Source organism: Bos indicus x Bos taurus, chromosome 18 (assembly GCF_003369695.1).
Source record: "Bos indicus x Bos taurus breed Angus x Brahman F1 hybrid chromosome 18, Bos_hybrid_MaternalHap_v2.0, whole genome shotgun sequence".
NCBI lineage: Eukaryota > Metazoa > Chordata > Mammalia > Artiodactyla > Bovidae > Bos > Bos indicus x Bos taurus.
The window spans coordinates 4,591,675-4,617,979 of record NC_040093.1 but is presented as its reverse complement, the minus strand read 5'-3'; the positions used below and the strand labels follow the sequence as shown (position 1 = coordinate 4,617,979).

At 44.8% G+C, this 26,305-nt stretch overlaps 1 protein-coding gene across 1 annotated transcript; it reads left to right on the top strand.

Annotated features, from left to right (window-relative positions):
* Positions 1-8,036: 8,036 nt before the first annotated feature.
* On the top strand, positions 8,037-15,320 carry LOC113876036 (cationic amino acid transporter 3-like). Its single transcript, XM_027514836.1, has 11 exons — positions 8,037-8,557; positions 10,041-10,199; positions 11,535-11,712; positions 12,135-12,247; positions 12,414-12,636; positions 12,804-12,943; positions 13,045-13,147; positions 13,337-13,533; positions 13,728-13,894; positions 14,167-14,275; positions 14,432-15,320. Exons 1-11 carry the CDS (start codon positions 8,185-8,187, stop codon positions 14,551-14,553), a joined length of 1,884 nt encoding a protein of 627 aa, XP_027370637.1. The 5' UTR covers positions 8,037-8,184; the 3' UTR covers positions 14,554-15,320.
* The last annotated feature ends 10,985 nt before the right edge of the window (positions 15,321-26,305 follow it).

Here is a 26,305-nt window from a genome sequence, read left to right as displayed (position 1 = left end):
TCTTCAGCGATCAATGCAAAGAAATAGAGGAAAACAACAGAATGGGAAAGACTAGAGATCTCTTCAAGAAAGTCAGAGGAACATTTCATTCAAAGATGGGCTCGATAAAGGACAGAAATGGTATAGACCTAACAGAAGCAGAAGATATTAAGAAGAGGTGGCAAGAATACACAGAAGAACTGTACAAAAAAGATCTTCATGACCCAGATAATCACGATGGTGTGATCACTGACCTAGAGCCAGACATCCTGGAATGTGAAGTCAAGTGGGCCTTAGAAAGCATCACTATGAACAAAGCTAGTGGGGGTGATAGAATTCCAGTTGAACTATTCCAAATCCTGAAAGATGATGCTGTGAAAGTGCTGCACTCAATATGCCAGCAAATTTGGAAAACTCAGCAGTGGCCACAGGACTGGAAAAGGTCAGTTTTCATTCCAACCCCAAAGAAAGGCAATGCCAAAGAATGCTCAAACTACCGCACAATTGCACTCATCTCACACGCTAGTAAAGTAATGCTCAAAATTCTCCAAGCCAGGCTTCAGCAATATGTGAAATGTGAACTTCCTGATGTTCAAGCTGGTTTTAGAAAAGGCAGAGGAACCAGAGATCAAATTGCCAACATCCGCTGGATCATGGAAAAAGCAAGAGAGTTCCAGAAAAACATCTATTTCTGCTTTATTGACTATGCCAAAGCCTTTGACTGTGTGGATCACAATAAACTGTGGGAAATTCTTCAAGAGACAGGAATACCAGATCACCTGATCTGCCTCTTGAAAAATTTGTATGCAGGTCAGGAAGCAGCAGTTAGAATTGGACATGGAACAACAGACTGGTTCCAAATAGGAAAAGGAGTACGTGAAGGCTGTCTATTGTCACCCTGTCTATTTAACTTCTATGCAGAGTACATCATGAGAAACAGTGGACTGGAAGAAACACAAGCTGGAATGAAGATTTCTGGGAGAAATATCAATAACCTCAGATATGCAGATGACACCACCCTTATGGCAGAAAGTGAAGAGGAACTAAAAAGCTTCTTGATGAAAGTGAAAGTGGAGACAGAAAAAGTTGGTTTAAAACTCAACATTCAGAAAACGAAGATCATGGCATCCGTTCCCATCACTTCATGGCAAATAGATGGGGAAACAGTGGAAACAGTGTCAAACTTTATTTTGGGGGCTCCAAAATCACTGCAGCTGGTGACTGCAGCCATGAAATTAAAAGACGCTTATTCCTTGGAAGGAAAGTTATGACCAACCTAGATAGCATATTCAAAAGCAGAGATATTACTTGGCGAACAAAGGTCCATCTAGTCAAGGCTATGGTTTTTCCTGTGGTCATGTATGGATGTGAGAGTTGGACTGTGAAGAAGGCTGAGCGCCGAAGAATTGATGCTTTTGGACTGTGGTGTTGGAGAAGACTCTTGAGAGTCCCTTGGACTGCAAGGAGATCCAACCAGTCCATTCTGAAGGAGATCAGCCCTGGGATTTCTTTGGAAGGACTGATGCTAAAGCTGAAACTCCAGTACTTTGGCCACCTCATGCGAAGAGTTGACTCATTGGAAAGGACTCTGATGCTGGGAGGGACTGGGGGCAAGAGGAGAGGGGGATGACAGAGGATGAGATGGCTGGATGGCATCACTGACTCGATGGATGTGAGTCTCAGTGAGCTCCGTGAGTTGGTGATGGATAGGGAGGCCTGGCGTGCTGCGATTCATGGGGTTGCAGAGTTGGACACGACTGAACGACTGATCTGATCTGATCTGATCTGATGGAAAGTGACCTAGAGATTCGGGTCTCTAGATTGTAATACTATCTTACAATTAAATCTTTATCACCACAGGATTGGAAAATAAACTGAGATCAACTCTCCTGAACTTCTAAACGATCCCCATAAACTTCTCCCAACTCTCAGGGGTGGTGTAACAAACTTCCCCAACTCCTGCAATTTCCTCTACTTCTTCAGATTCTTCTGATCAAACTAAGATCCCACCTCTCAAGAGGGGCCATCCCTACTGGGGCAACATTTTATCATCCATTAATCTGCTCCTATTATTAGGGCCAATTTGAGCACCAGTCTAAATTTTAGCTACAAAACTATGACTACAGAAAAGAAAGATGATATTTCATTATAACATGGTGTGGCCACAATATTCTCTGCACTTCAGAGAAAATTAAGATAAAAATCTGAAATTGGGAGAAAAAAAAAAAACCTTTTTTTTTTTTTGCATGTACAGTTAGAGAAAGCCAGCTTTTAAAATACTTTTTTCTTTCAGAATTCTGACCCTGAGAGAACAAGCCCTACTAAGAGAATGTGGTTTTCTCTCCCTGTACCTTGACACCAGGGCTCCCAGGAACACTTAGAGCACTTAATAATCTCTAATTCCTGAGAATGGAGGAAAAAAATGAGGACAAAGCCTTTTAAAATTTTACTCATCCCAACTGTTATTTATGAACCAGTGAGTTTTATATTGTAATGCCTGATTCATGACTAAGTATAGAAAATGAAATTATGAGATTGCTGTCTGGATATACATGTGTATTTACACTCTGATGCCTTTGTAAAAGTGCTCCCTTTTCCAGATTTGTAGAGTGGACTTTCTAAGATTAAATTAAAATGAATTAGGTAAATAAATTTTGTTAGTAACGGTGAGCCAGTGCCAGACAGAAGTCTAGTTTTCTCTCTCTGTGAAAACAACACAGTTTTCTTGGAACACTGCTTTTGACAGCAGACCATGTGAACTTCCTTGCCGTTAAGTCATTTATATTTGCTTTGGAAATATTTCTGTTACTTTGGTTGAGTGAATAAGTATTATTTCACGATGATCTCTGAAGATTATGGCACATGTAATTACAGTTCATTCTGCTTCTACAAAACTCAACGCCTTGTTTTCAGACTTTTGCCCATCCTGATGCCTTTGTGCCATGGCAATGGTCTACTCTTAAGTTAGGAAGTTAAAGTGGGTGAACAATAGCTGTGAATTAAAGTCACATTGATGGGAAATCCAAGATGACCATTTAGCTTTTCCCAGCTCCTTGGCAAACCTCATTGTTATTTCATGGGTTAAAGCCTTTCCTGACTACCTGGCTTTGTTGCCTCATGATGGAAAGAAAATGGTTACAACATATGTTCCATGTGGGGTATACCTTCCACAGTCTCTAGTGATCAAAGTACCCCCTTCACCATACAGATCATACAAACCTTCCCTTAAACTTCTTGAAACTGTCTTGCAACTATCACTGTCACTAATCCTCAATCATTTGGCGAGGTCAACAGAGATAATGGGAAAAAATGGAATCAAACAGAACAAACATTAATTATGGGAGATTAAATGAATCACTAAAGACATGTGTGTGTGCATGCTGAGTTGCTTCAGTCCTGTCTGACTCCTTGCGACACCATGGACTGCATGCAGCCCACCAGGATCCTCTGTTCGTGGGATTCTCCAGGCAAGAATACTGGAGTGCGTTGCCATGCCCTACTCCAGGGGATCTTCCTGACCGAGGGATCAAACCTGTGTCTCTTATATCTACCTGCATTGGCAGGTAGATTCTTTACTACTAGCACCACTTGGAAAGCCCCAAACTGCTAAGTATGATTATAATGTTTATGACTTTTTTTCTGACATATTATTGGCTTCTAATCTGGTTTTCAGGTATTAAAAAGCTATTCTCAAGCTGTTGATGATTTACAAGAACTTGGTAACTGACATCCGCAGATAAAATTAAAACATTTTTCTTTTCTCTCTGCCTGGTCCCTCCAGAAAATGAGGATCTCTGGGTTCTGAACAGTCTCATTGGGTTAAAAAGACACATGCAGGAAATGCAAGTTTTTGGCAGACCTCTGTGAGACATAAATCCACCTAGGCAAAATCTGATGATAAGCCTTTGACATGGCTTTCTTGGCCTTAAGGGGCCTTTTGGAAATTTTAGTCAGAAATTGCTTCTGAAGGATTACACCAGGGTCACTGTTCCCTGGTGCCTCAGATGGTAAAGAATCCACCCGCAATGCGGGAGACCTGGGTTTAATCCCTGGGTCAGGAAGATCCCCTGGAGAAGGGAATGGCCACGCAGTGCAGTCTTCTTGCCTGGAGAATCCCATGGACAGAGGAGCCTGGCAGGCCACAGTCCATGGGGTCACAGAATTGGACACGACTGAACGACTAACTCTTTCACTTTCACTATGGAGGAACCTATGTGGTCATAGGTCAGTGGACCTAAGATCAGCTAGATGTGCTGATTCAAATCTGGGTTGACTACATATTAACTTGTCTGACTTTGCGAGAGCTACATACCACTGTCTGTCCTCCTTTCCTGAGTGATACAGAGAAAACAATTATGTCTGGGGCTTGCCTGCTGGCTCAATGGTAAAGAAGCTGCCTGCCAATGCAAGAGATGCAGGTTCAATCCCTGGTTATGGAAGATCCCTCAAAGTAAACGGCAACCTGCTCCAGTATTCTTGCCTTGGAAGTCCTATGGACAGAGGAGCCTGGCAGGCTACAGTCCATGGGGTCGCAAAACAGTTGGTTATGACTTAGCAACTACACAACAATGACAAAACCTTGTCTGAGTAAAGGATCAAGAGGTCACATATTTCCCATCCTTAGGGCAAGGGAGACGTTCCACGTACACAGGAAGGCTTCTGCGGGCCCCAAAAGGAGGGAGTGCCATCCCATAACAGGTAATGCAAAGGCCCCCTCAGGCCTCTGGCCTGGAATCCCTCTTGGAAGAGAGCTGTACATATGTGTTGGGGAGGATTATAGGGCAGGTCAGGTGTGAAAAAAGAAACCAGATAATTGGCCAAAGGTGAGCAAAGATGTGGAAGAACTGCTCGGTATGAAGGGTTTTCACGCCTCTTTACAGGGCTCCTTCTCATGAGGGGAGATGCCCACACTCTTTCTCTCCAGGCATGTGACTCTGCCTCATTTCTGTCTTAACTGAACAGGCTGCTCTGCCGGGAGCTGGCTTGAGGAGCTCCATCCGTGGCAAAGGTCATGAGGGAGGAGGCTCGGCATACAAAAAGGCAGGATCGAGCCTCAGGAGTCCCCCTGGAAATTCTCGAGCATCTACCCCCCCCAAACCAGAGTCTGCCTACTTTCTGCTTTGTGCTCTCACCTACACCTCTGACTTTACGGGGGGCTGTCCCCCACTACCTCTCTCTGAAAAAAGAGTTAGTTACAGCTCCAGTTAATAATTCCTGGGTGTGACAGTGTTTCAACCTACAAACTCCTTTGGAAATCCTCTAGCCTACCTGAACAGGTTTTTCCAGCCACATGTGATTGTTCAGAGCCTCCCAACTGTGAGAGGCATGAGATGTTCTAAACTGTCTAAATACAGATTCCTTTGAGCAGTTAAAAGATTGATTAGAAATTGTTTTGGTGAAGGATTTTTCACTTGTTGGGCCAATGTTTGCTGCTAAGTCTCCATATCCCTTACCTACTGTGTCCTTGGCAGTGTATTGATTGATATAATTGGTGTATAGAAATGTAAGTAGTCCCAGAATATTGGAAATAAAAGCAAAAATAAACAAATGGGACCTAATTAACCTTAAAAGCTTCTGCACATCAAAGGAAACTATTAGCAAGGTGAAAAGACAGCCTTCAGAATGGGAGAAAATAATAGCAAATGAAGCAATTGACAAACAACTAATCTCAAAAATATACAAGCAACTCCTACAGCTCAACTCCAGAAAAATAAATGACCCAATCAAAAAATGGGCCAAAGAACTAAATAGACATTTCTCCAAAGAAGACATACAGATGGCTAACAAACATATGAAAAGATGCTCAACATCACTCATTATCAGAGAAATGCAAATCAAAACCACTATGAGGTACCATCTCACACCAATCAGAATGGCTGCGATCCAAAAGTCTACAAATAATAAGTGCTGGAGAGGATGTGGAGAAAAGGGAACCCTCTTACACTGTTGGTGGGAATGCAAACTAGTACAGCCACTATGGAGAACAGTGTGGAGATTCCTTAAAAAACTGGAAATAGAACTGCCTTATGATCCAGCAATCCCACTGCTGGCCATACACACTGAGGAAACCAGAAGGGAAAGAGACACGTGTACCCCAATGTTCATCACAGCACTGTTTATAATAGCAAGGACATGGAAGCAACCTAGATGTCCATCAGCAGATGAATGGATAAGAAAGCTATGGTACATATACACAATGGAGTATTACTCAGCCATTAAAAAGAAAACATTTGAATCAGTTCTAATGAGGTGGATGAAACTGGAGCCTATTATACAGAGTGAAGTAAGCCAGAAGGAAAAACACCAATACAGTATACTAACACATATATATGGAATTTAGAAAGATGGTAACAATAACCCAGTGTACGAGACAGCAAAAGAGACACTGATGTATAGAACAGTCTTATGGACTCTGTGGGAGAGGGAGAGGGTGGGAAGATTTGGGAGAATGACATTGAAACATGTAAAATATCATATAAGAAACGAGTTGCCAGTCCAGGTTCGATGCACGATACTGGATGCTTGGGGCTAGTGCACTGGGACGACCCAGAGGGATGGTATGGGGAGGGAGGAGGGAGGAGGGTTCAGGATGGGGAACACATGTATACCTGTGGCAGATTCATTTTGATATTTGGCAAAACTAACACAATTATGTAAAGTTTAAAAATAAAATAAAATAAAAAAAAAAGAAATGTAAGTAGTAGCCTCAATGTTTGTAACCTTGGACCCTTGAGTTAATTCTTTTCTTGATTGAGCCCACCTCACCTTTGCCCTATAGGAATGCAACTTTATCTAATGCTTTTTGGAGGCTGGCGCCTGACTTTAGAATAATCACCTTTAGAGAAAAATAAGTTTCTTAAAATGTTAACAGGCCTCCTGGCCAGAAGATGATGTAAATCACCTAAACTTTTGCATATGATAAGTTTGAAAGCCTGGCTTCGATTAGGATCAGGGACTCCTGTCCTTGCATGACTCCACCCCTTCCCCCATTATCCTCTATGCACAACTTAAGGTATAAAACTACTTTGGAAAATAAAGTACGTCTTTTTGTTCACCAAAATTTGGTCTCCCCGTGTTGTTCTTTCTTTCACCTTCTGGCTGAACTTTTCCTCTGAGGCGGGGAAGCTCGTCAAGCCTACTAATTTTGCCTGGGCTTCTAAGATCTGACCTGGGAGGCCTTAGTGTCTCCTCTCCTTCGGGAGACCGGGAGGACGCCTGCGGCCTTCGTAGGTGACGTAAATTCCCTGCTTTGGAATTTTATTCAGCCTCTTCTCTTCACTGAATTTCTTCGCTGAGCTATCCTTATTTCACCACTCTTTATATCCTTAATAAACGTTTAATTAAGCAGTTGTTTCCTGATCCTCACCGACGCCGTCCCCGCTTCGAATTCCCTGGATCCACCGGGGCTGGACCCCGGCACTGCTCCTCCGTGTGCTCCCCCGCTTGTGCTGTGTCTCTAATAATACACTTTGTACCTGTGTTTTTTTGTTTTTGTTTTTTTAACAGCTTTTTCCTCCTTGAGAAATGCATTTTTCAGTGAGGTCAAGAGCCAGGGGAACCTTGTCTCCAGCCTCTAGCCCCTGGTGGATGAGAGGCTGGGATTCCTGGTTTTCATCCAGGCCTCCCAGGTCCAATTCCTGAGCAGAGAACTAAGACCTCCTTTCAAGCCACCGCTTGAGGCTGTCTCTCGCTTGCTTGCTGTCTCTGAGATCAACCCCTCTCGGTTTCAGAAAATGGGAAGAGCAAATGATTGGTTAACAAACGTTTGCCCCTCTCCACAGACAAGTCTTTCAAAGACCAAAACTTCTCTGGTAATAGCTCTCTTCCTGGCATAGGCACTGTAATCTAAATTATTTTGAGCCAAGAAGGGAGAGGCAAAAGGCTTTCCTTCAGGCTGCAACGTCTTAATTGCCTTCAGCTGAAAACAGTCCACAAGCCAGTGGCACATTTTAGAGTGACGCATTCTCTTTCCCCTCACTTCTCTTCAGCCGCCCTTCCAGTAACGCTGAAGCCTATTCAAGGTTTCATGCCTCAGATACCAAATCTCAGAGCTGGAGAACTTGGCCAATGCGTCCTTCCCCACCTGCTGCCATCACTCCTACGCTCTGTGAAATTGGACTCCCAGGACTCAGGGCGGGTGGACATTCTTGACGGCTTGTTGTGTTGTTTTCTCAGCAGATCTGAGCCTCTTCAACTGTGCCTAGGATGCTGCATCAGTATGTTCACCAATTTGGTCAGAAGCTGGTCCGCAGACAGCGGCTGCGGCCCAGGGAGGGACCTGAGAAGCGCACGGCTCGTCGTCTGAACACTCTCGATCTGATTGCCTTGGGTTTGGGTGGCACCCTAGGGAATGGCATGTACATCTTGGTTGGAGAAGTGTCTGTGTATGAGGCTGGACCAGCGATCATCATCTGCTACTTGCTGGCCGGTCTGTCTACTCTTTTGTCCGGGCTCTGCTATGCAGAGTTGGCGGCCCGGGTACCACGCTCCGGTTCTGTGTATCTCTACAGCTACGTCACCATGGGTCAGCTGTGTGCCTTCATCACTGGCTGGAACCTCATCCTGTCCTATGTCATGGGTGAGATGATGGGGTGGGGGAAGGTGTGGGGCTTCAGATCAGAAACTCATAGGAGGTACTGGAGTCTTATTAATTTGGGAAAACTTTGTTGTCAACCTTGTGGGCTGAAGTGGGTTATTGTGGCAGGAAAACCCCACAAGTTCTTTCTACTTAGAACAATCCTGCTTCCTTTAAATGATGGACCAGGAACCGTGAAGGAAAGGGAACTGTGGGGAGTGGGTAAGAAGCGGGCATGGCCCACAGGCTCATCCCTTCACCTCTTTGAAGTCTCTGCTCAGCTGCTGCCTTTGAGTGAGTTCCTCTACCACCCAATTTTTTTTTTTTTAATTTTTTTTATTTATAGGGTTGTGCTGAGTCTTTGTTGCTGGCACGGGCTGCTCTTCTAGTTTTGGTGTGAGGGCTGCTCATCGCCGTGGCTCCTCTTGTTGTGGCACATGGGCTTAGTTGCCCTGGGACATGCGGAATCTTTCTGGACCAGGGATCAAAACCTGCATGTCCCCTGCATTAGCAGGCAGATTCTTAACCACTGCACCACCAGAGAAATCCTGCAACTCAATTCAAAATTTTACCCTCGGGACTTCCCTGGTGGTCCAATGGCTAAGGCTCCGAGCTCACAAAGCAGAGGGCCCAGGTTCGATCCCTGGTCAGGGAACTATATTCCACATGCCACAGAGTTTGCATGCAGCAACTAAGACCTGGTATAGCTAAATAAATAATTTTTTTTTAAACAGAGGGACTTTCCTGGTGGTCCAGTGGTTAAGAATCTGCCTGCCAATGCAGGTGACATGGGTTCAATCCCTGATGCAAGAAGATTCCGCATGCCATGGGGTCACTAAGCTTGTGTGCCACAACTACTGAGCCCGCACACCCTAGAGCCCATGCTTCACAAGAAGAGAAGCCACAACAGTGAGAAGCCCATGCCCTGCAACTCAGGAGCAGCCCCCACTCCCTGCATGTAGAGAAAAGCCCACGTGTGGCAGTGAAGACCCAGTGTGGCCAAGAATAAATGAATCGATAAACAAAATCTTTAAAAAATAAAGAAAAGTAAATAAACCTTCACCCTCATCTTCCAACCTTCATTTTTTTAAATTAATTAATTTTAATTGGAGGCTAATTATTTACAATATTGTAGTGATTTTTGCCCTACATTCTTCCAACCTTCTTGATCCCACCTTCCAGTTATATTTTTTCTGGCCTCACGTTAATCGCCTGCTAACGTGTTAAATGGACAGACGAGCCTGGCTGGCTACAGTCCAAGGGGTGGCAAAGAGTGGGACACGACTGAGCGACTAAACACAGCACACAGCAATATATTAAATAGTTGAGCTATTTTGTGAGTCATCTGGGTCTACTCTCTTCACTCTATACATAGAAACTTTTTGAGCTTAAGTGATTTGTTGGCTTCTTTCCCCCATGCTTCCCATGGCATGTCAGGAGTTCAGTTCATGTCTGTTGATGAACGTTTCTTCCTCTGCTGCTGCAGGCACCGCCTGTGTGTCCAGGGCCTGGAGCGCTGCCTTTGACAGCCTGATTGGGAACCACATCTCTCAGGCGTTCCAGGGAACTTTCTCTCTGAACGTGCCCTACTTCCTGGCCACATATGCAGACTTTTTTGCACTGGGCCTGGTGTTGCTTCTTACAGGTGAGACAGGGTTCAGTGATGGAATGGGCAGAGTAGAGTATGGAAGAGGGGAGCTGGGGTGTAAAAGGCTAGGGGCGGATTAAGGCTGGAATGAAGTGTCTGGGACAAGAGAGACAGGAAGGCAAGACAGACATAGACCATGGTTTTCCACCCTTGGCACTACTGATGTTCTGCGTAAAATCATTCTTTGGTGTGTGTGTGGAGTACTGCCCTATTCATTGTAGGTTTTGTTTTCAATCATTGTAAAATATTGAGTAGCACCCCTGGTTTTTCCAGGGGTAAAACAGTCAATAGCTCAGTCAGTAAAGAATCTGCCTGTAGTGCAGGAGACCCAGGTTCAATCCCTGGGTCAGGAAGATCCCCTGGAGAAGGAAATGGCAACCCCCTCCAGTATTCTTGAGGGGAGAATCCCATGGATAGAGGAGCCTGGCGGGCTACAGTCCACAGGGTCAAAAGAGTTGGACACGATTCATGACTAAACCACCACCACCCTGGTTTTTACTCACTAGAAAATAATGAAACCCACCTCCTGAATTACAGCAATCAGAATGTCTCCAGACTTTACCAAGAGTCTCTTGAGAGAGAAAAATCACCCCCACCTGATAATCATTTACTTAGACTTATAAGTTTCTTCCATGTACTGACTGAAGATGTTTGAGAGGAAATTCACACAAAATTAACTTTTTTTTTTCTTTTTACTATATCACTCCAGATTCATTGGGATATAATTGAGATTGCAATATTATATAATTTTAAGATGTGCAAAGTGTGATTTGATCAAGTGGTTTATTGTGGGATGGTTGCCACAGTAAGAAATTAACCATCTTCAAAGTGGACATTTCAGTGGCACTGAGTACCTTCAAGACCCCAGTTCAATTCCTGGGTCAGGAAGATCCACTGGAGAAGGGATAGGCTACCCACTCCAGTATTCTTGGGCTTCCCTTGTGGCTCAGCTAGTAAAGAATCTGCCTGCAATGTGGGAGACCTGGGTTTGATCCCTGCGATGGGAAAATCCCCTGGAGAAGGGAAAGGCTACCCACTCCAGTATTCTGTCCTGGAGAATTCCATGGACTAAGCCCATGGGGTTGCAAAGAGTCAGACACGATTGAGTGAATTTCACTTTCACTTTCAGTACCTTCACATTGCTATACGACCATTACCTGCTTCTAGTTCCAAATTTTTTCATTGCAAGAAAAGGGAAACCTGTACACACTGAGCGATCACTGTCCACCTTCCACTCACCCGCAAACACCAGCCTCTGACAACCGCTCGTCTGTTCTCTGTCTCTGTGGATTTAGTTATTTTGGATGTCTCTTCTTCCATGTTCCCCCACAGGATTACTGTTTCTGGGAGCTTGTGAGTCAACCCTGGTTAACAAAGTGTTCACTGGCTTGAACCTTTTGGTTCTCAGCTTCACCATCCTCTCTGGCTTCATTAAGGGAGACCCGCACAACTGGAAGCTCACGGAAGAGGACTACAGATTAGCCACATCTGGATCCAGTGACACCTATAGGTCAGGACGGTGCTCTTGGTCACACTAATGCCTGTGTGTTTGATGCAGAGCTGGGAATAAGCTGAGGAGGTACTTCCCTGGTGGCTCAGATGGTAAAGCATCTGCCTACAATACAGGAGACCTGGGTTCAATCCCTGGGTTGGGAAGATCTCCTGGAGAAGGCAATGACAACCCACTCCAGTACTCTTGCCTGGAAAATCCCATGGACGGAGGAGCCTGGTAGGCTACAGTCCATGGGGTCACTAAGAGTCGGACACGACTGAGAGACTTCACTTTCACTTTTCTTTCAATGACTTTGGGGCTGACGAATCTAGATGATATGAATCCTGGGGCCCAGGGCTTGTGAAGTTAACTGAGGAGTCCAGTGGAGATGGGTGAACACACCTCACCCACGTTCTTTCTTGCTCCTTCTCTCAACACAGCTTGGGGCCTCTGGGTTCTGGAGGGTTTCTGCCTTTTGGCTTTGAAGGGATTCTCCAGGGAGCAGCAACGTGTGTCTATGCCTTTGTTGGCTTTGATGTCATTGCTACTACAGGTAACACGGTCACTGGGTGTCTTATTGAGAGTCTGGGCAGGTCGGGCTGCCCTTGGGCGCAGGGGTTGGGAGAAGGTTAGACTGAGTTTGGAGGTGCAAGGGGAAATTGAATTTTGTGCTTACATTCCAGTGTGTTTACTGACCCTGTACTCCACCCATCTTGCAGGGAAAGAGGTCCAAAATCCTCGTCGCTCCATCCCCCTGGGCATCGTGATCACTATCTTTATCGGCTTTTTGGCGTATTTTGGTGTCTCAGCAGCACTCACCCTCATGGTGCCCTACTACCAGATTCAACCCCAGAGCCCCTTGCTGCAGGCTTTCCTCCATGTCGGGTGGAACCCTGCCCGATATGTTGTGGCTGTTGGCACCCTCTGTGCTCTTACATCCAGGTCAGTGCCACAGGTTTTTAATCCACCCACTGTGGGATTATCAGGGATCGTAGTCCTTGGGTTGAGAGACAACAGGAAAAGACTTGTGACCCCAGGAAGACAGGGAACAGAAGCCCTGGTCTCTCCTGCTTCTCCACATCCTCACATGTTTCCATTTCCTGTCCCAGCCTCCTGGGTACCATGTTCACCATGCCTCGGTTGATCTACGTAATGGCAGAGGATGGGCTCCTTTTCCGAGGACTTGCCCGACTCCATGGCCGCAGAGGAACCCCCATCTGGGCCATCTTGGTTTCTGGAATGCTTGCAGGTGTATAAACAAAATCCACTCCTTCTCTGATCAATTTTCTTGACTTGTATGTATCCACAGTCTCACTCTCTTCTCCCACCTCGTTTGTGCCCTGATTTTAGCGGTCCTGGCTCTACTCTTGGAGCTGATCGATCTTGTGTACCTTGTGTCAATTGGGACCCTGCTTGCTTACACCCTGGTGGCCTTTTCAGTTCTTGTCCTCAGGTAAGGATTCTCTACACCTTGCCTGGGGGTCTTTGACTCATGGGGATTGATGCAGAGATAATTCTCTTCTTCCTTCCTGCTATCTTGTAAATGTCCTGCTATCATTAAGTTGGCAAATGACAGATTAGTCTGGGTAATGTTGGATGAGTAGGGGCTATCATTAATACTGCCTTGATATTTCTAATTCAGGTATCAACCAGAACAGAATTTCAGCAAGAATGAGAAAAAAGATGATGAAATTGATATTTCACAGTGGGAAGCAAGTCCTTCGGAACCTGCATCAGAAGCAGGAACTTCAAGGACTCTAAAGACTCTGTGGTTCCCTACCAGCACTACCCCCACTGTGAAATCTGGCCAGATTGTCTATGGATGTGCCTCCCTGCTTGGTGAGCAGTGGGACTTCTCTTTGGCTGTATTCCGCAATTGACAGCATGGAGAAGGCAGTGTGTTTTGGGCAATTGAGGAGTCTTGGAGATACGATGGCCCTTCCTGAGGTGGGCAGCCTGGGGAGGGGTGTGGCACAAGGTCCTGACATCTTTGTCTTCTGGGTCCAGCCTGTTCTCCTCCTTGACCCTTGCAGTTCTCCTGCTGATAATCCTGAGCCTGGTCCTGGCCCAGTGGCCCAGCCAGGTGTTCTCTGGAGACCCCGTGCTCACAACAGTGGCTGTGCTGCTGCTGCTGCTCATCACTGGGGTCATGGCCATCATCTGGAGGCAGCCCCAGGACCCCACTCCTCTTCACTTCAAGGTAGGTGACCTCATGTGCCCACAGTGTCCACCTTGAGTGAAGGAGGTCTGCGTCCTTTGCGGTCTAAGCGTCCTTCGCTGGACCAGGAATGACAGGAATTGCTAAAACCACTGGACTCTTCCCTGATCCACACTCAGTGCTTTATGCACACAATCTCAGTAGGCACTGAACACACAGGCTGAGTAGAATGGGAGTCTTCTGACACATATGGGGTGCAGTCTCCTTCTCAGACATCTGGGGTGTGTCCAGGGATGAACTGACTCTGCCCACAGGTGCCTGCTCTGCCTGTCCTCCCACTGGTGAGCATCTTTGTGAACATCTACTTGTTGATGCAGATGAACACTGGGACCTGGGTCCTATTTGGCATTTGGATGGTGATTGGTAAGTGCCTTCCTTGGAAAATGAGTGACTGAACCCAAGTGTCTTCCTACCACCTCTCCCAGAAACTGTGTCAGACACTGAAATAGGAGGGCTAATGGGATTTTTAAGTGAGGAGAGCACCTACTTTTCTTTCTCATCATCTCATTTCCCTCCTAGGATTTGCCATATACTTTGGATATGGGATCCGACACAGCTTGGAGGAGAACAATGATCAACAGCCACCAGACTCCACCTCCCAAATGCTGGACCAAAACATGCCCAATGATGAATCAGGTTAACCATAAGAAACTGATACCGTATGGAATCCTTTCACACACTGGAGGTATCTTCCCATTCAAGGGTGACTTTGAGCCTCTATGGAGTCTGAAGGTGAAATGCAGTGACAGCCATGTGCCACCATATAGAATGACTTTACTGTTGAATAATTTTTAAGTAAACTTTTCAAAACATCATATGTATACAGAAAAGCACATGCTTCATAAGTGGGCAGCAAGATTAATTTTCACAAAGAAAGTACAACTATTAACTAAAAGTGAAAGTGAAGTCGCTCAGTCCTGTCCGACTCTGCGATTTTCCAGGCAAGAATACTGGAGTGGGTTGCCATTTCCTTCTCCAGGAGATCTTCCCAACCCAGGGCTTGAACCCGAATTGTAAGCAGATGCTTTACCATCTAAGCCACCAGGGAAGTCCTAACTATTAACTAAAGGAAGTAATAAAATATCAATGGGCATATAGGAGGCAGCTTCTTATGCCTATTTCCAGTGAAAACACAGAGATTGTGACCTGGAAAGAAATACAGGTAACCATACTTTGTGTCTAGAGTTGTGGGAATGACCAACTAAAATAGAGTGAAATGTCTGAAATACCATGTGTTCAGTTATAGGAGATGAGACATATAATCAAAGAATCTCATGTATATGTAATGTTTTATGTGCCCCAAGAGGGAGAAAATTTTATTTAGCAGATCTTATCACAGTGAATGTACAGTATTCATATGGAAAAAAAAATTTTCCCAACTAATTAAAATGGAAAATTGGACTTTAAAGCCATGTCTGATCTATGAGTGGTGCATGTTATGTTGCAGGAGAAGGTAAATACAGAGAGAAACTGGGAAGAGGAGAGAGAAGGCTGGGAGGTGGTGAAGGGGTTCTGTGAGATGAGAAGGAGTTCCCTTCATTGGATCTCACTTTCAAATGAAAATCATGAAGTGACGGATGTAGGTGGGCATCTCATGGAAAGCCATGAAGGATTTTTAAAATGATTATTCTTGGTGTAGATCAGCTAGGAGGATAAAACAGTTGGCTGAAGCAGGTCAGGAGACACAGCAAATCATTAACAGTTTATTCCTCTAATATTCAAGAAAATTAGAGATACCAAGGGAACATTTCATGCAAAGGTGGGCTCGATAAAGGACAGAAATGGTATGGACCTAACAGAAGCAGAAGATATTAAGAAGAGGTGGCAAGAATACACAGAAAAACTGTACCAAAAAGATCTTCACGACCCAGGTAATCATGATGGTGTGATCACTCACCTAGAGTCAGACATCCTGGAATGTGAAGTCAAGTGGGCCTTAGAAAGCATCACTACGAACAAAGCTAGTGGAGGTGATGGAATTCCAGCTGAGCTACTTCAAATCCTGAAAGATGATGCTGTGAAAGTGCTGCACTCAATATGCCAGCAATTTGGAAAACTCAGCAGTGGCCACAGAACTGGAAAAGGTCAGTTTTCATTCCAATCCCAAAGAAAGGCAATGCCAAAGAATGCTCAAACTGCTGCACAATTGCACTCATCTCACATGCTAGTAAAGTAATGTTCAAAATTCTGCAAGCCAGGCTTTAGCAATACGTGAACCATGAACTTCCAGATGTTCAAGCTGGTTTTAGAAAAGGCAGAGGAACCAGAGATCAAATTGCCAACATCCGCTGGATCATAGAAAAAGCAATAGAGTTCCAGAAAAACATCTATTTCTGCTTTATTGACTATGCCAAAGCCTTTGACTGTGTGGATCACAATAAACTGTGGAAAATTCTTCGAGATGGGAATACCAGACCATCTGACCTGCCTCTTGAGAAACCTGTATGCAGGTCAGGAAGCAACAGTTAGAATTGGACATGGAACAACAGACTGGTTCCAAATAGGAAAAGGAGTACATCAAGGCTGTATATTGTTACCCTGCTTATTTAACTTATATGCAGATTACATCATGAGAAACACTGGACTGGAAGAAGCACAAGCTGGAATGAAGATTTCTGGGAGAAATATCAATAACCTCAGATATGCAGATGACACCACCCTTATGGCAGAAAGTGAAGAGGAACTAAAGAGGCTCTTGATGAAGGTGAAAGAGGAGAGTGAAAAGGTTGGCTTAAAGGTCAACATTCAGAAAACTAAGATCATGGCATCTGGCCCCATCACTTCATGGGAAGTAGATAGGGAAACAGTGGAAACAGTGTCAGACTTTATTTTGGGGGTTTCCAAAATCACTGCAGATGGTGATTGCAGCAATGAAATTAAAAGACGTTTACTCCTTGGAAGGAAAGTTATGACCGACATAGATAGCATATTCAAAAGCAGAGACATTACTTTGCCAACAAAGGTCCGTCTAGTCAAGGCTATGGTTTTTCCAGTGGTCATGTATGGATGTGAGGGTTGGACTGTGAAGAAAGCTGAGTGCCGAAGAATTGATGCTTTTGTTTTTTTTTTGCTGTTGTTGTTGTTACTTTATTATTTTACTATTATTATTATTTACTTTACAATATATATTGGTTTTGCCATACATCAACATGCATCTGCCATGGGTGTACACGTGTTCCCCATCCTGAACCCCCCTCCCTCCTCCCTCCCTATACCATCCTTCTGGGTTATCCCAGTGCACCAGCCCCAAGCTTCCTGTATCCTGCATCAAACCTGGACTGGCGATTTGTTTCTTATATGATATTATACATGTTTTAATGCCATTTTCCCAAATCATCCCCCGCTCCACACACACAGAGTCCAAAAGACTGTTCCATACATCTCTTTTGCTGTCTCCCATACAGGGTTGTCATTACCATCTTTCTAAATTCCATTTATATGCATTAGTATACTGTATTGGTGTTTTTCTTTCTGGCTTACTTCACTCTGTATAATAGCCTCCAGTTTCATCCACCTCATTAGAACTGATTCAAGTGTATTCTTTTTAATGGCTGAGTAATACTCCATTGTGTATATGTACCACAGCTTTCTCATCCATTCATCTGCTGATGGACATCTAGGTTGTTTCCATGCCCTGGCTATTATAAACAGTGCTGCAATGAACATTGGGGTACACGTGTTCTTTTCAATTCTGGTTTCCTCAGTGTGTATGCCCAGCAGTGGGATTGCTGGGTCGTATGGCAGTTCTATTTCCAGTGTTTTAAGGAATCTCCACACTGTTCTCCATAATGGCTGTACTAGTTTGCATTCCCACCAACAGTGTAAGAGGGTTCCCTTTTCTCCACACCCTCTCCAGCATTTATTGCTTGTAGACTTTTGGATCGCAGCCATTCTCACTGGTGTGAAATGGTACCTCATTGTGGTTTTGATTTGCATTTCTCTGATAATGAGTGATGTTGAGCATCTTTTCATGTGTTTGTTAGCCATCAGTATGTCTTCTTCAGAGAAATGTCTATTTAGTTCTTTGGCCCATTTTTTGATTGGGTCGTTTATTTTTCTGGAATTGAGCTGTAGGAGTTGCTTGTATATTTTTGAGATTAGTTGTTTGTCAGTTGCTTCATTTGCTATTATTTTCTCCCATTCTGAAGGCTGTCTTTTCACCTTGCTTATAGTCTCTTTTGTTGTGCAGAAGCTTTTAATTTTAATTAGGTCCCATTTGTTTATTTTTGCTTTTATTTCCAATATTCTGGGAGGTGGTTCATAGAGGATCCTGCTCTGATGTATGTCGGAGAGTGTTTTGCCTATGTTCTCTTCTAGGAGTTTTATAGTTTCTGGTCTTATGTTTAGATCTTTAATCCATTTTGAGTTTATTTTTGTGTATGGTGTTAGAAAGTGTTCTAGTTTCATTCTTTTACAAGTGGTTGACCAGTTTTCCCAGCACCACTTGTTAAAGAGATTGTCTTTTCTCCATTGTATATTCTTGCTTCCTTTGTCAAAGATAAGGTGTCCATAGGTGCGTGGGTTTATCTCTGGGCTTTCTATTTTGTTCCATTGATCTATATTTCTGTCTTTGTGCCAGTACCATGCTGTCTTGATGACTGTGGCTTTGTAGTAGAGCCTGAAGTCAGGCAGGTTGATTCCTCCAGTTCCATTCTTCTTTCTCAAGATTGCTTTGGCTATTCGAGGTTTTTTGTATTTCCATACAAATTGTGAATTTGTTCTCGCTCTGTAAAAAATACCGTTGGTAGCTTGATAGGGATTGCATTGAATCTATAGATTGCTTTGGGTGAATTTATGCTTTTGAACTGTGGTGTTGGAGAAGACTCTTGAGAGTCCCTTGGATGCAAGGAGATCCAACCAGTCTATTCTAAAGGAGATCAGTCCTGGGTGTTCATTGGGAGGACTGATGCTGAAGCTGAAATTCCAATACTTTGGCCACCTCAGGTGAAGAGGTGACTCATTGGAAAAGACCCTGATGCTGGGCAGGATTGGGGGCAGGAGGAGAAGGGGACGACAGAGGATGAGATGGCTGGATGGCATCACCGACTTGATGGACATGAGTTTGAGTAAACTCCAGGAGTTGGTGATGGACAGGGAGGCCTGGTGTGCTGCGATTCATGGGGTCGCAAAGAGTCGGACACGACTGAGTGACTGAACTGAAGTGAACTGAACTGATTCATAAAATGGGTGGTTCCCACAGGGCAGGGAGTCAGTGAGTGGTTGTGAGCAGGGCAACAAGATGAGGAAGGGGTTTGGGAGATGACTGAGGGTCTGCTGTCTTTCCAGGGACAGGGGTACAACGTGGACACCCTCCAGGCTTTACATATTCCTCTCCCACACCCCATGCCTCCTCACTTTACTGCCCACATGAGCCTGGAAAAGTCACCTAACCTTCCCTCTAACCCTCTAAAAGCTTAGCAAAGAAGTGGAGAAATAAGACACAGGATGACTCCTTACATAATCTATGTAAGATTGGAATTTCAGAGCTGAGGTGTTTGTCTCTGTTGATGGAAAATTAAATAACAACCATGGTAAGAAAAAAGAAAAGAGAATTTTGGTTATTTCCATAACACAGAATTTTAAGATAATGTATTAAATTTTAAGATAACTTATGACTGATAACAATTTACTGCTGCTGCTGCTGCTGCTAAGTCGCTTCAGTCGTGTCTGACTCTTCGACCTCATAGACAGCAGCCCACCAGGCTCCCCTGTCCCTGGGATTCTCCAGGCAAGAACACTGGAGTGGGTTGCCATTTCCTTCTCCAATTCATGAAAGTGAAAAGTGAAGTTGCTCGGTCGTGTCCGACTCTTAGTGACCCCATGGACTGTAGCCCACCAGGCTCCTCCGTCCATGGGGTTTTCCAGGCAAGAGTACTGGAGTGGTGTGCCACTGCCTTCTCCAGCTAGGATATATCAAATCACTGTGGACTGTGACCGCAGCCATGAAATTAAAAGATGCTTGCTCCTTGGAAGAAAGGCTATGACAAACCTAGACAGTGTATTAAAAACAGAGACATTACTTTGCCAACAAAGGTCCATCTAGTCAAAGCTATGCTTGGCAAAGAAGTAGAGAGATAAAACACAGGATGAGTCCTTACATAACCTATGTAAGATGGGAATTCCAGAGGTGAGGTGTTTGGCTCTGTTGATAGAAAATTAAATGGCAATTGAGGTAAGAAAAAGGAGAGTTTTGGCTATTTCCATGACATTTAATATTTCAAGATAATAATTAGAATTATGACTGATAACAATATGCTGAGACATATTAGGCTTTTTACAATTTCATATAGTTTTTTAGGAAAAAAAAGATCGATAACATTTATCCTTCCATTATCACCTTAGAAGGTTCATCATCACTTACTTGACTGTGATAGCTATGTAATGATATTTGCCAATTTTCCTAATTATAATGGGTTCAATATATTTCTCTGAGATGTTGTGGGGGCTCACTGAAAAATCCCCAAATTAGCTAGAGGTCAAAAAAATATTTCACTTATAGTATTATTTGGGAGTGACTTCCCTGGTGATCCAATGCTCTCAAAGCACAGGGTTCAAGTTTGATCCCTGGTCAGGAAATTAGATCCCACATCATAATGCAACTAAGATTTACCATGGCCAAATAATTTGTGTGTGTGTATGTGTGTGTGTGTGGTAAAGGAATTTGATTTGGGAAGATTTTCAAAGATAGCACAACTTCTTTTTTTTTTTTTTTTTTTTACCCTGTCTGCAACTTGCAGAATCTTAGTTCCCAGACCAGGGGTATATAACCCAGGCCCCCCTGCTGTGAACCCCTGGACCACCAGGGAAATCCTCCACAAATTTTCTATAACTTCCTTTATTACACTCAGATTTTCAGTGTTCTGCTTCTCCCCTCCCCCATTTTAATGTCACTTTAGGACAAAATTACTTCCTTTCCCTTTAACAAAATACACGTTCATCCTTATAACTTAAAAAAAATTTCCTTGAACACAAATATATTTTCCTTATTAATTTCAGTAGTTTTAATGACACATATTAATCAGACTTCTTAACATTTGTGCTTAGTTGCTCAGTCATGTTTGACTCTTTGCAACTCCATGGATGGTAGCCCGCCAGGCTCCTCTGTCCATGGGATTTCCCAGGCAAGAATACTGGAGTGGGTTGCCATTTCCTTACCCAGAGGATCATTCTCAACTCAGGGATCAAACCCCCATCTCTTGTGTCTCCTGCATTGCAGGCAGACTCCTTACGCAGTGAGCCATTCGTAAAACCCCATAGCAATTCTAATTACTAGTGAAAACTAAATAAGTAATTGTGAACTGTTGGTTATATCAGTATTTCTTTTTAATTGAAGTAGACTTGTTTTACAGTATTATATTAATAATAGTTTCAGGTGCGTAGTTTCACCAATTACACTCCGTCAAAAGTTATTACACAATAAGGGTGACAATTCTGTGTACTCTACGACCTATCCTGCTGCTTATCTATTGTATACATGGTATAATAGTTTGTATCTCTGAATCCCGTATCCCTAATTTGATCCTGCCTCCTTTCCTCTCTTTGGCCACCTGATGCGAAGAACCGACTCATTGGAAAGACTTTGATGCTGGGAGAGATTGATGGCAAAAGGAGAAGGGAGTGACAGAGGATGAGATGGTTAGATAGCATCACCAACTCAATAGACACGAATTGGGAGCAAACTCCAGGAAATAGTGGAGGACAGAGATAGTGCTGCAGTCCATGGGGTCGCAAAGAGTCAGACGCGACTTAGCGACTGAACAAAAACAACCTTCCCTCGCACCACTGGTAACCACTAATTTGTTTTCTGGATCTGTGAGTCTGTTTCTCCTTTGATACATTTACTTGTATTATACAAATGACAGTAACTGTAAGAATATTGAATCACTATGCCATACACCTGAAACTAATATAAACCAACTATATTTCAACAACCAAAGAACAAATAGACATCCATTCAGGAAGAAAAGCACCTTTTGAAAAAGTTGGGGTGGTTTTTCTGCCATACAAAGAAGTGAACCAGCTACATGTATACATATGTCCCCTCCGCCTTGAACTCCCCCCTCCCCCCATCCCACCCTCCAGGTCATCACAGAGCACTGAGCCAAGCTCCCTGAGCTAGACAGCAGCTTCCCACTAGCTATCAGCCTTACACACACTAGTGTACATATGTCAGTGCTACTCTCTCAGTTCGTCTCACCCTCCCCTTCCCCCACCTGGGCTCATATGTCTGTTCTCTCGCCCTGCGTCTCTGTTCCTGCCCTGCACACGGGCTCATCTTTCTTAATTCCATCCATATACATTAATATATGATATTTGTCTTCTCTTCCTCACTTACTTCACTCTGTATGACAGACTCTAGGTCCATCCGTATCACTACAAATAACCCAGTCTCGTTCTTTGTGTGGCTGAGTGATAGTGCATTGTACCTATGTGCCACATCTTCTCTACCCATCACAGTTAGGTTGCTTCCATGTGCTGGCGACCGCAAACAGTGCTGGAATAAACATTGGGGTACTTGTGTCTTTCTGAATTGTTTTTCTCGTGGTATGCACTCAGTAGTGGGATTGCTGGATCATGTGGTAGTTCTGTTTTTTACGGAACCTCCGTGCTTTCTCCGTCGTGGCTGTATCAGTTTACATTCCCACCAACAGCGCGAGAGGGTTCCCTTTTCTCCACATCCTCTCCAGCATTTACTGTTTGCAGACTTATGATGATGGCCATTCTGATTGGTGTGAGGTGATACCTCATTGTAGTTTTGATTTGCATTTCTCTGATAATGAGCGATGTTGAGCATCTTTTTTTTCATGTGTTTGTTGGCCATCTGTGTGTCTTCTTTGGAGAAATGTCTGTTTAGGTCTCCTGCCCATTTTCTGGATTGGGTTGGAAAAGTACCTCTGTGACTGTGGTGGGACTTAGCTCCATGTGCCCAAAGAGCCCTGGGGAGTCTTGTCTGTCTGTGCATCTGGGTCACAGGCTGGCAGACCTCACTATGGGCTGCAGAACCTGCAGAGCCAGGGAACCTGCCCGGACCCCTCTGGGGGCGGAGGCGTAACCTGGAGAACAGTAACAAAAGAGAAAATTCGCGGAAGGTCCAGCCTTCACTAGGGAAGAGATGGCACTCCAAAAAAGGATCAAAGAAAAAGTAGCAGAACCACCGCCCCAAACCCCCCAACACACACACACCACACACACAAGGAACATCTCACGGGGCTGATCATCCCATCACAGAAAAGGAAAGAGCCCAGTGAGGTGTCCAGTTAGCCTAGTTCTGAGGACACTGCTGGCGACATCTGTGTCTCTACAGCAGCCTCCACAGTGCTGAGGAGGGGACCTCCATGAGGAAGGAGAGGAAGGCTACTGGCAAAGAGGCCGATCAACATTTCAAAGGGCGTGAAAGGGATTGCTCTCAACAGGGAACCCAAACACATTGCCTCCTTGAGCACCACAGCCGGGAATCTACCCTCCTGCGCCACAGGCACCCTCAGTGCCCGAAGTGCTTGACCCACACTTTCCCCCACTCTCCAGGGGCTCCTTGTGGGACTCTCCCCCTGCAGCCCCTAGGGGAGCCCGGGAGACAAGGAGCGGGCTCAGAAAACCGCGCCCCCCCCCCACCCGCTCTGGGCGAGGGCGCCCGCAAACTGGAGCCCTAGCGCCACCTTCTGGAAATCCAGACCACAGCTTTCCAGGAGGCCAGCCTGGTGGGTTGTCAGAACAGAGAGACAGAAAAGCTAAGAGTTCTTCCCACAAGACGGAGCAAGAAAAGTGAGTAGGTACACCGCCATCGTTAAAAGAATACCCCAGCTGAAGGTAACCAGCAAAGATTGAAGATGTCTGCTACTTCAATGAGAGAGCGCCAATGGAAAACTACAAAAAAAAGCATGAAACGTTAAAGAAACACGCCATCACAAAAAGAATATAACCTGTTTCCAATAAGCCTACAACATGGATGAACCTGTGGACATTTTACTAGGTTGAAACAAGCCTGATAGAAAATGAAATATATTGAATGACTCCCCTGAAGTACCTAACAATGGTTCAGAGCGATAGAGACAGAAGTAGAGTGGTGATGGCCAACAACTGTGGAGGAGAAGGGGGGATTTTGTTGAATGTGTACAGTTTGGTTTGCAAGATGAAAAAAAGTTCTGGAGTTTGGGTTGCCCAAAATGTGAATGTTCTTAACACTTCTGAATTGGACACTTAAAATGGTTAAAATGCTAAATTATACATTAGGTGTAATTTACTATAATAAAACACCATCTCGGAACCACCCCTGCGGGTAACCGCAGAAGAGTCAAGGGCTGATAACAACACTGCAGGTGTTTCCCAGCCCACCCCCACCCCAACAACCCAGGGGTGAGGACCGTCTTCTGCGCTCAGGATCCCGGCTGGGTTCTTGGAGATGTCCCAGCTCCAGCCCCGCACGGCTTAACCTCAGCCTCCCTGACTGACCAGTGCTCCAGGCTCTGCTCCAAGGATCCAGTAAGTCTCGGGTCACCCTCTTCTGTGGGAGACTGGGCCGCTGAGTTCGCATCGTCCCAAAGAGACCTCTGCAACCCCAGAGTGCAAGGGGTCATAGTAGCTCCAGCCTAAGGGTGGAAAACCCGTTTTACAGATGAAAGCAGGAGCTGGTGTCTGCGTGTGTGTGTGTGTGTGTGTGTGTGTGTGTGTGTGTGTGTGTGTAAGGAAGGGTGGGGCGAGATTGGATCATTGCCTTGAGGCTCTAAGACAATTTTTACTGTTGTTCATATAATATTAGAGATCACCCTTATATAAGGTTTATGATGTAGGGTTGGTGATCATGCCCTAGAATAGGTTTTATGATTTCAATCTCTTTTTACTCTGGGCCCTTCGAATCTATGGGTTCTTCCTCTTCTGCAGATATTGGGGTAACTGTAAGGGACTTGAACACCCAGATTTAGGTATGTGTAAAGAATAAACGCATAATGACTTACATTCATTCACTTCTGGGTTTGCTATGCCCAAGTTTTATTATTTATCATGGGCAGTACTTTTTTTTAAATGGTGGTAAAATACACAGAGAGCTTCCCAGGCGGCTCAGTGCTAAAGAATCTGCCTGCCAATGCAGGGGAGGCAGGTTCAAGATCCTTGGCCTGGGAACTAAGGTCCTACATGCCCGCAGCTCCTGAGCCCACAGGGCCTGGAGCCCGCAGGCCACCACTGAAGGGAAGCCCACAGGGAGCCTGCCACAAACAGTCTGCACGCTGCAACTAGGATCAGGGCCTGCATGCTAACTCGCTGCAGTAGTGTCCGACTCTTTGCGACCCTGTGGACTCTAACTCTCCAGGTTCCTCTGTCCATGGGATTCTCCAGGCAAGAATACTGAGGGGATCTTCCTCACCCAGGTATCAAACACGGGTCTCCTGCATTGCAGGCAGGTTCTTTACTGACTGCCACCAGGGAAGCCCCTAGGCTCAGAGACAGTTTGGCAATTGAGGCTCAGACGCTCCCCTGAGCTAAGGATAAGGAGGTAGGGATCTGAGGCCTCAACGGGGAGGAAAACAACTTACAGGAGGTCAGGGAACAGCTGCTTGCTCCTCCAGGCAGGCAAGTCCTTTTGAGATTAAAAGCTGTTCTCTGGTAATAGCTCTCTTCCTGGCGTAGGTCCCCTAATATAATTATTTTGAGCAGTTAAAGGAGAGACAGAGAACTTCTCCTGAGTCCGCTGGGTCTGAATCGCCTTCAGCTCAAAACAACCCATATCCAAAGTAGGACATTTTGGGGAGATGTGTTCTCCTCCTCCTCACATCTCTTCAAGTAAGTCTCCCAGTAACTTTGAAATATGTTAAAAGTGTTGTTTATGTGTGAAGAAACCAAAGTTCAGAGACGGACAACTCGCCCAATGTGTCCTTATATCACCCTCTTCCCCTCGTTCCATTGCTTCATGGAATTGGACTCCCAAGGCCAAGGGCGGATGGATATTCTTTTTTTTTTTTCTTTTATTGAAGTAAAGTTGATGTCTAATGTTGTGTTAATTTCAGCTGTACAGCAAAGTGATTCAGTTCTGTATACAGTTTTCATATTTTAAAAAATATTTATTTGTCTGAGCCAACGCTTAGTTGTGGTGTATGGAATCTAGTTCTCTGACCCAGGGTGGGACCTGGGTCCCTTGATTTGGAGCGTGGAGTCTTAGCTCCTGGCCCACCAGGGAAGTCCTTCTTTTTCATATTCTGTTCCTATGGTTTATCGCAGGATACTGAGTAGAGTTTCCTGGTCTCCACGGTAGGACTGTGTTGTTTAGGATGACATTCCTGAGGACTTTGTGTCTCGCTTTCTCAGCAGATCGTACCCTCCTCAGCTGTGTCTAGGATGCTGCATCCGTATGTTCACCAGTTTGTTCAGAAGCTGGTCACGGGCGGCCGCTGGAGCCCATAG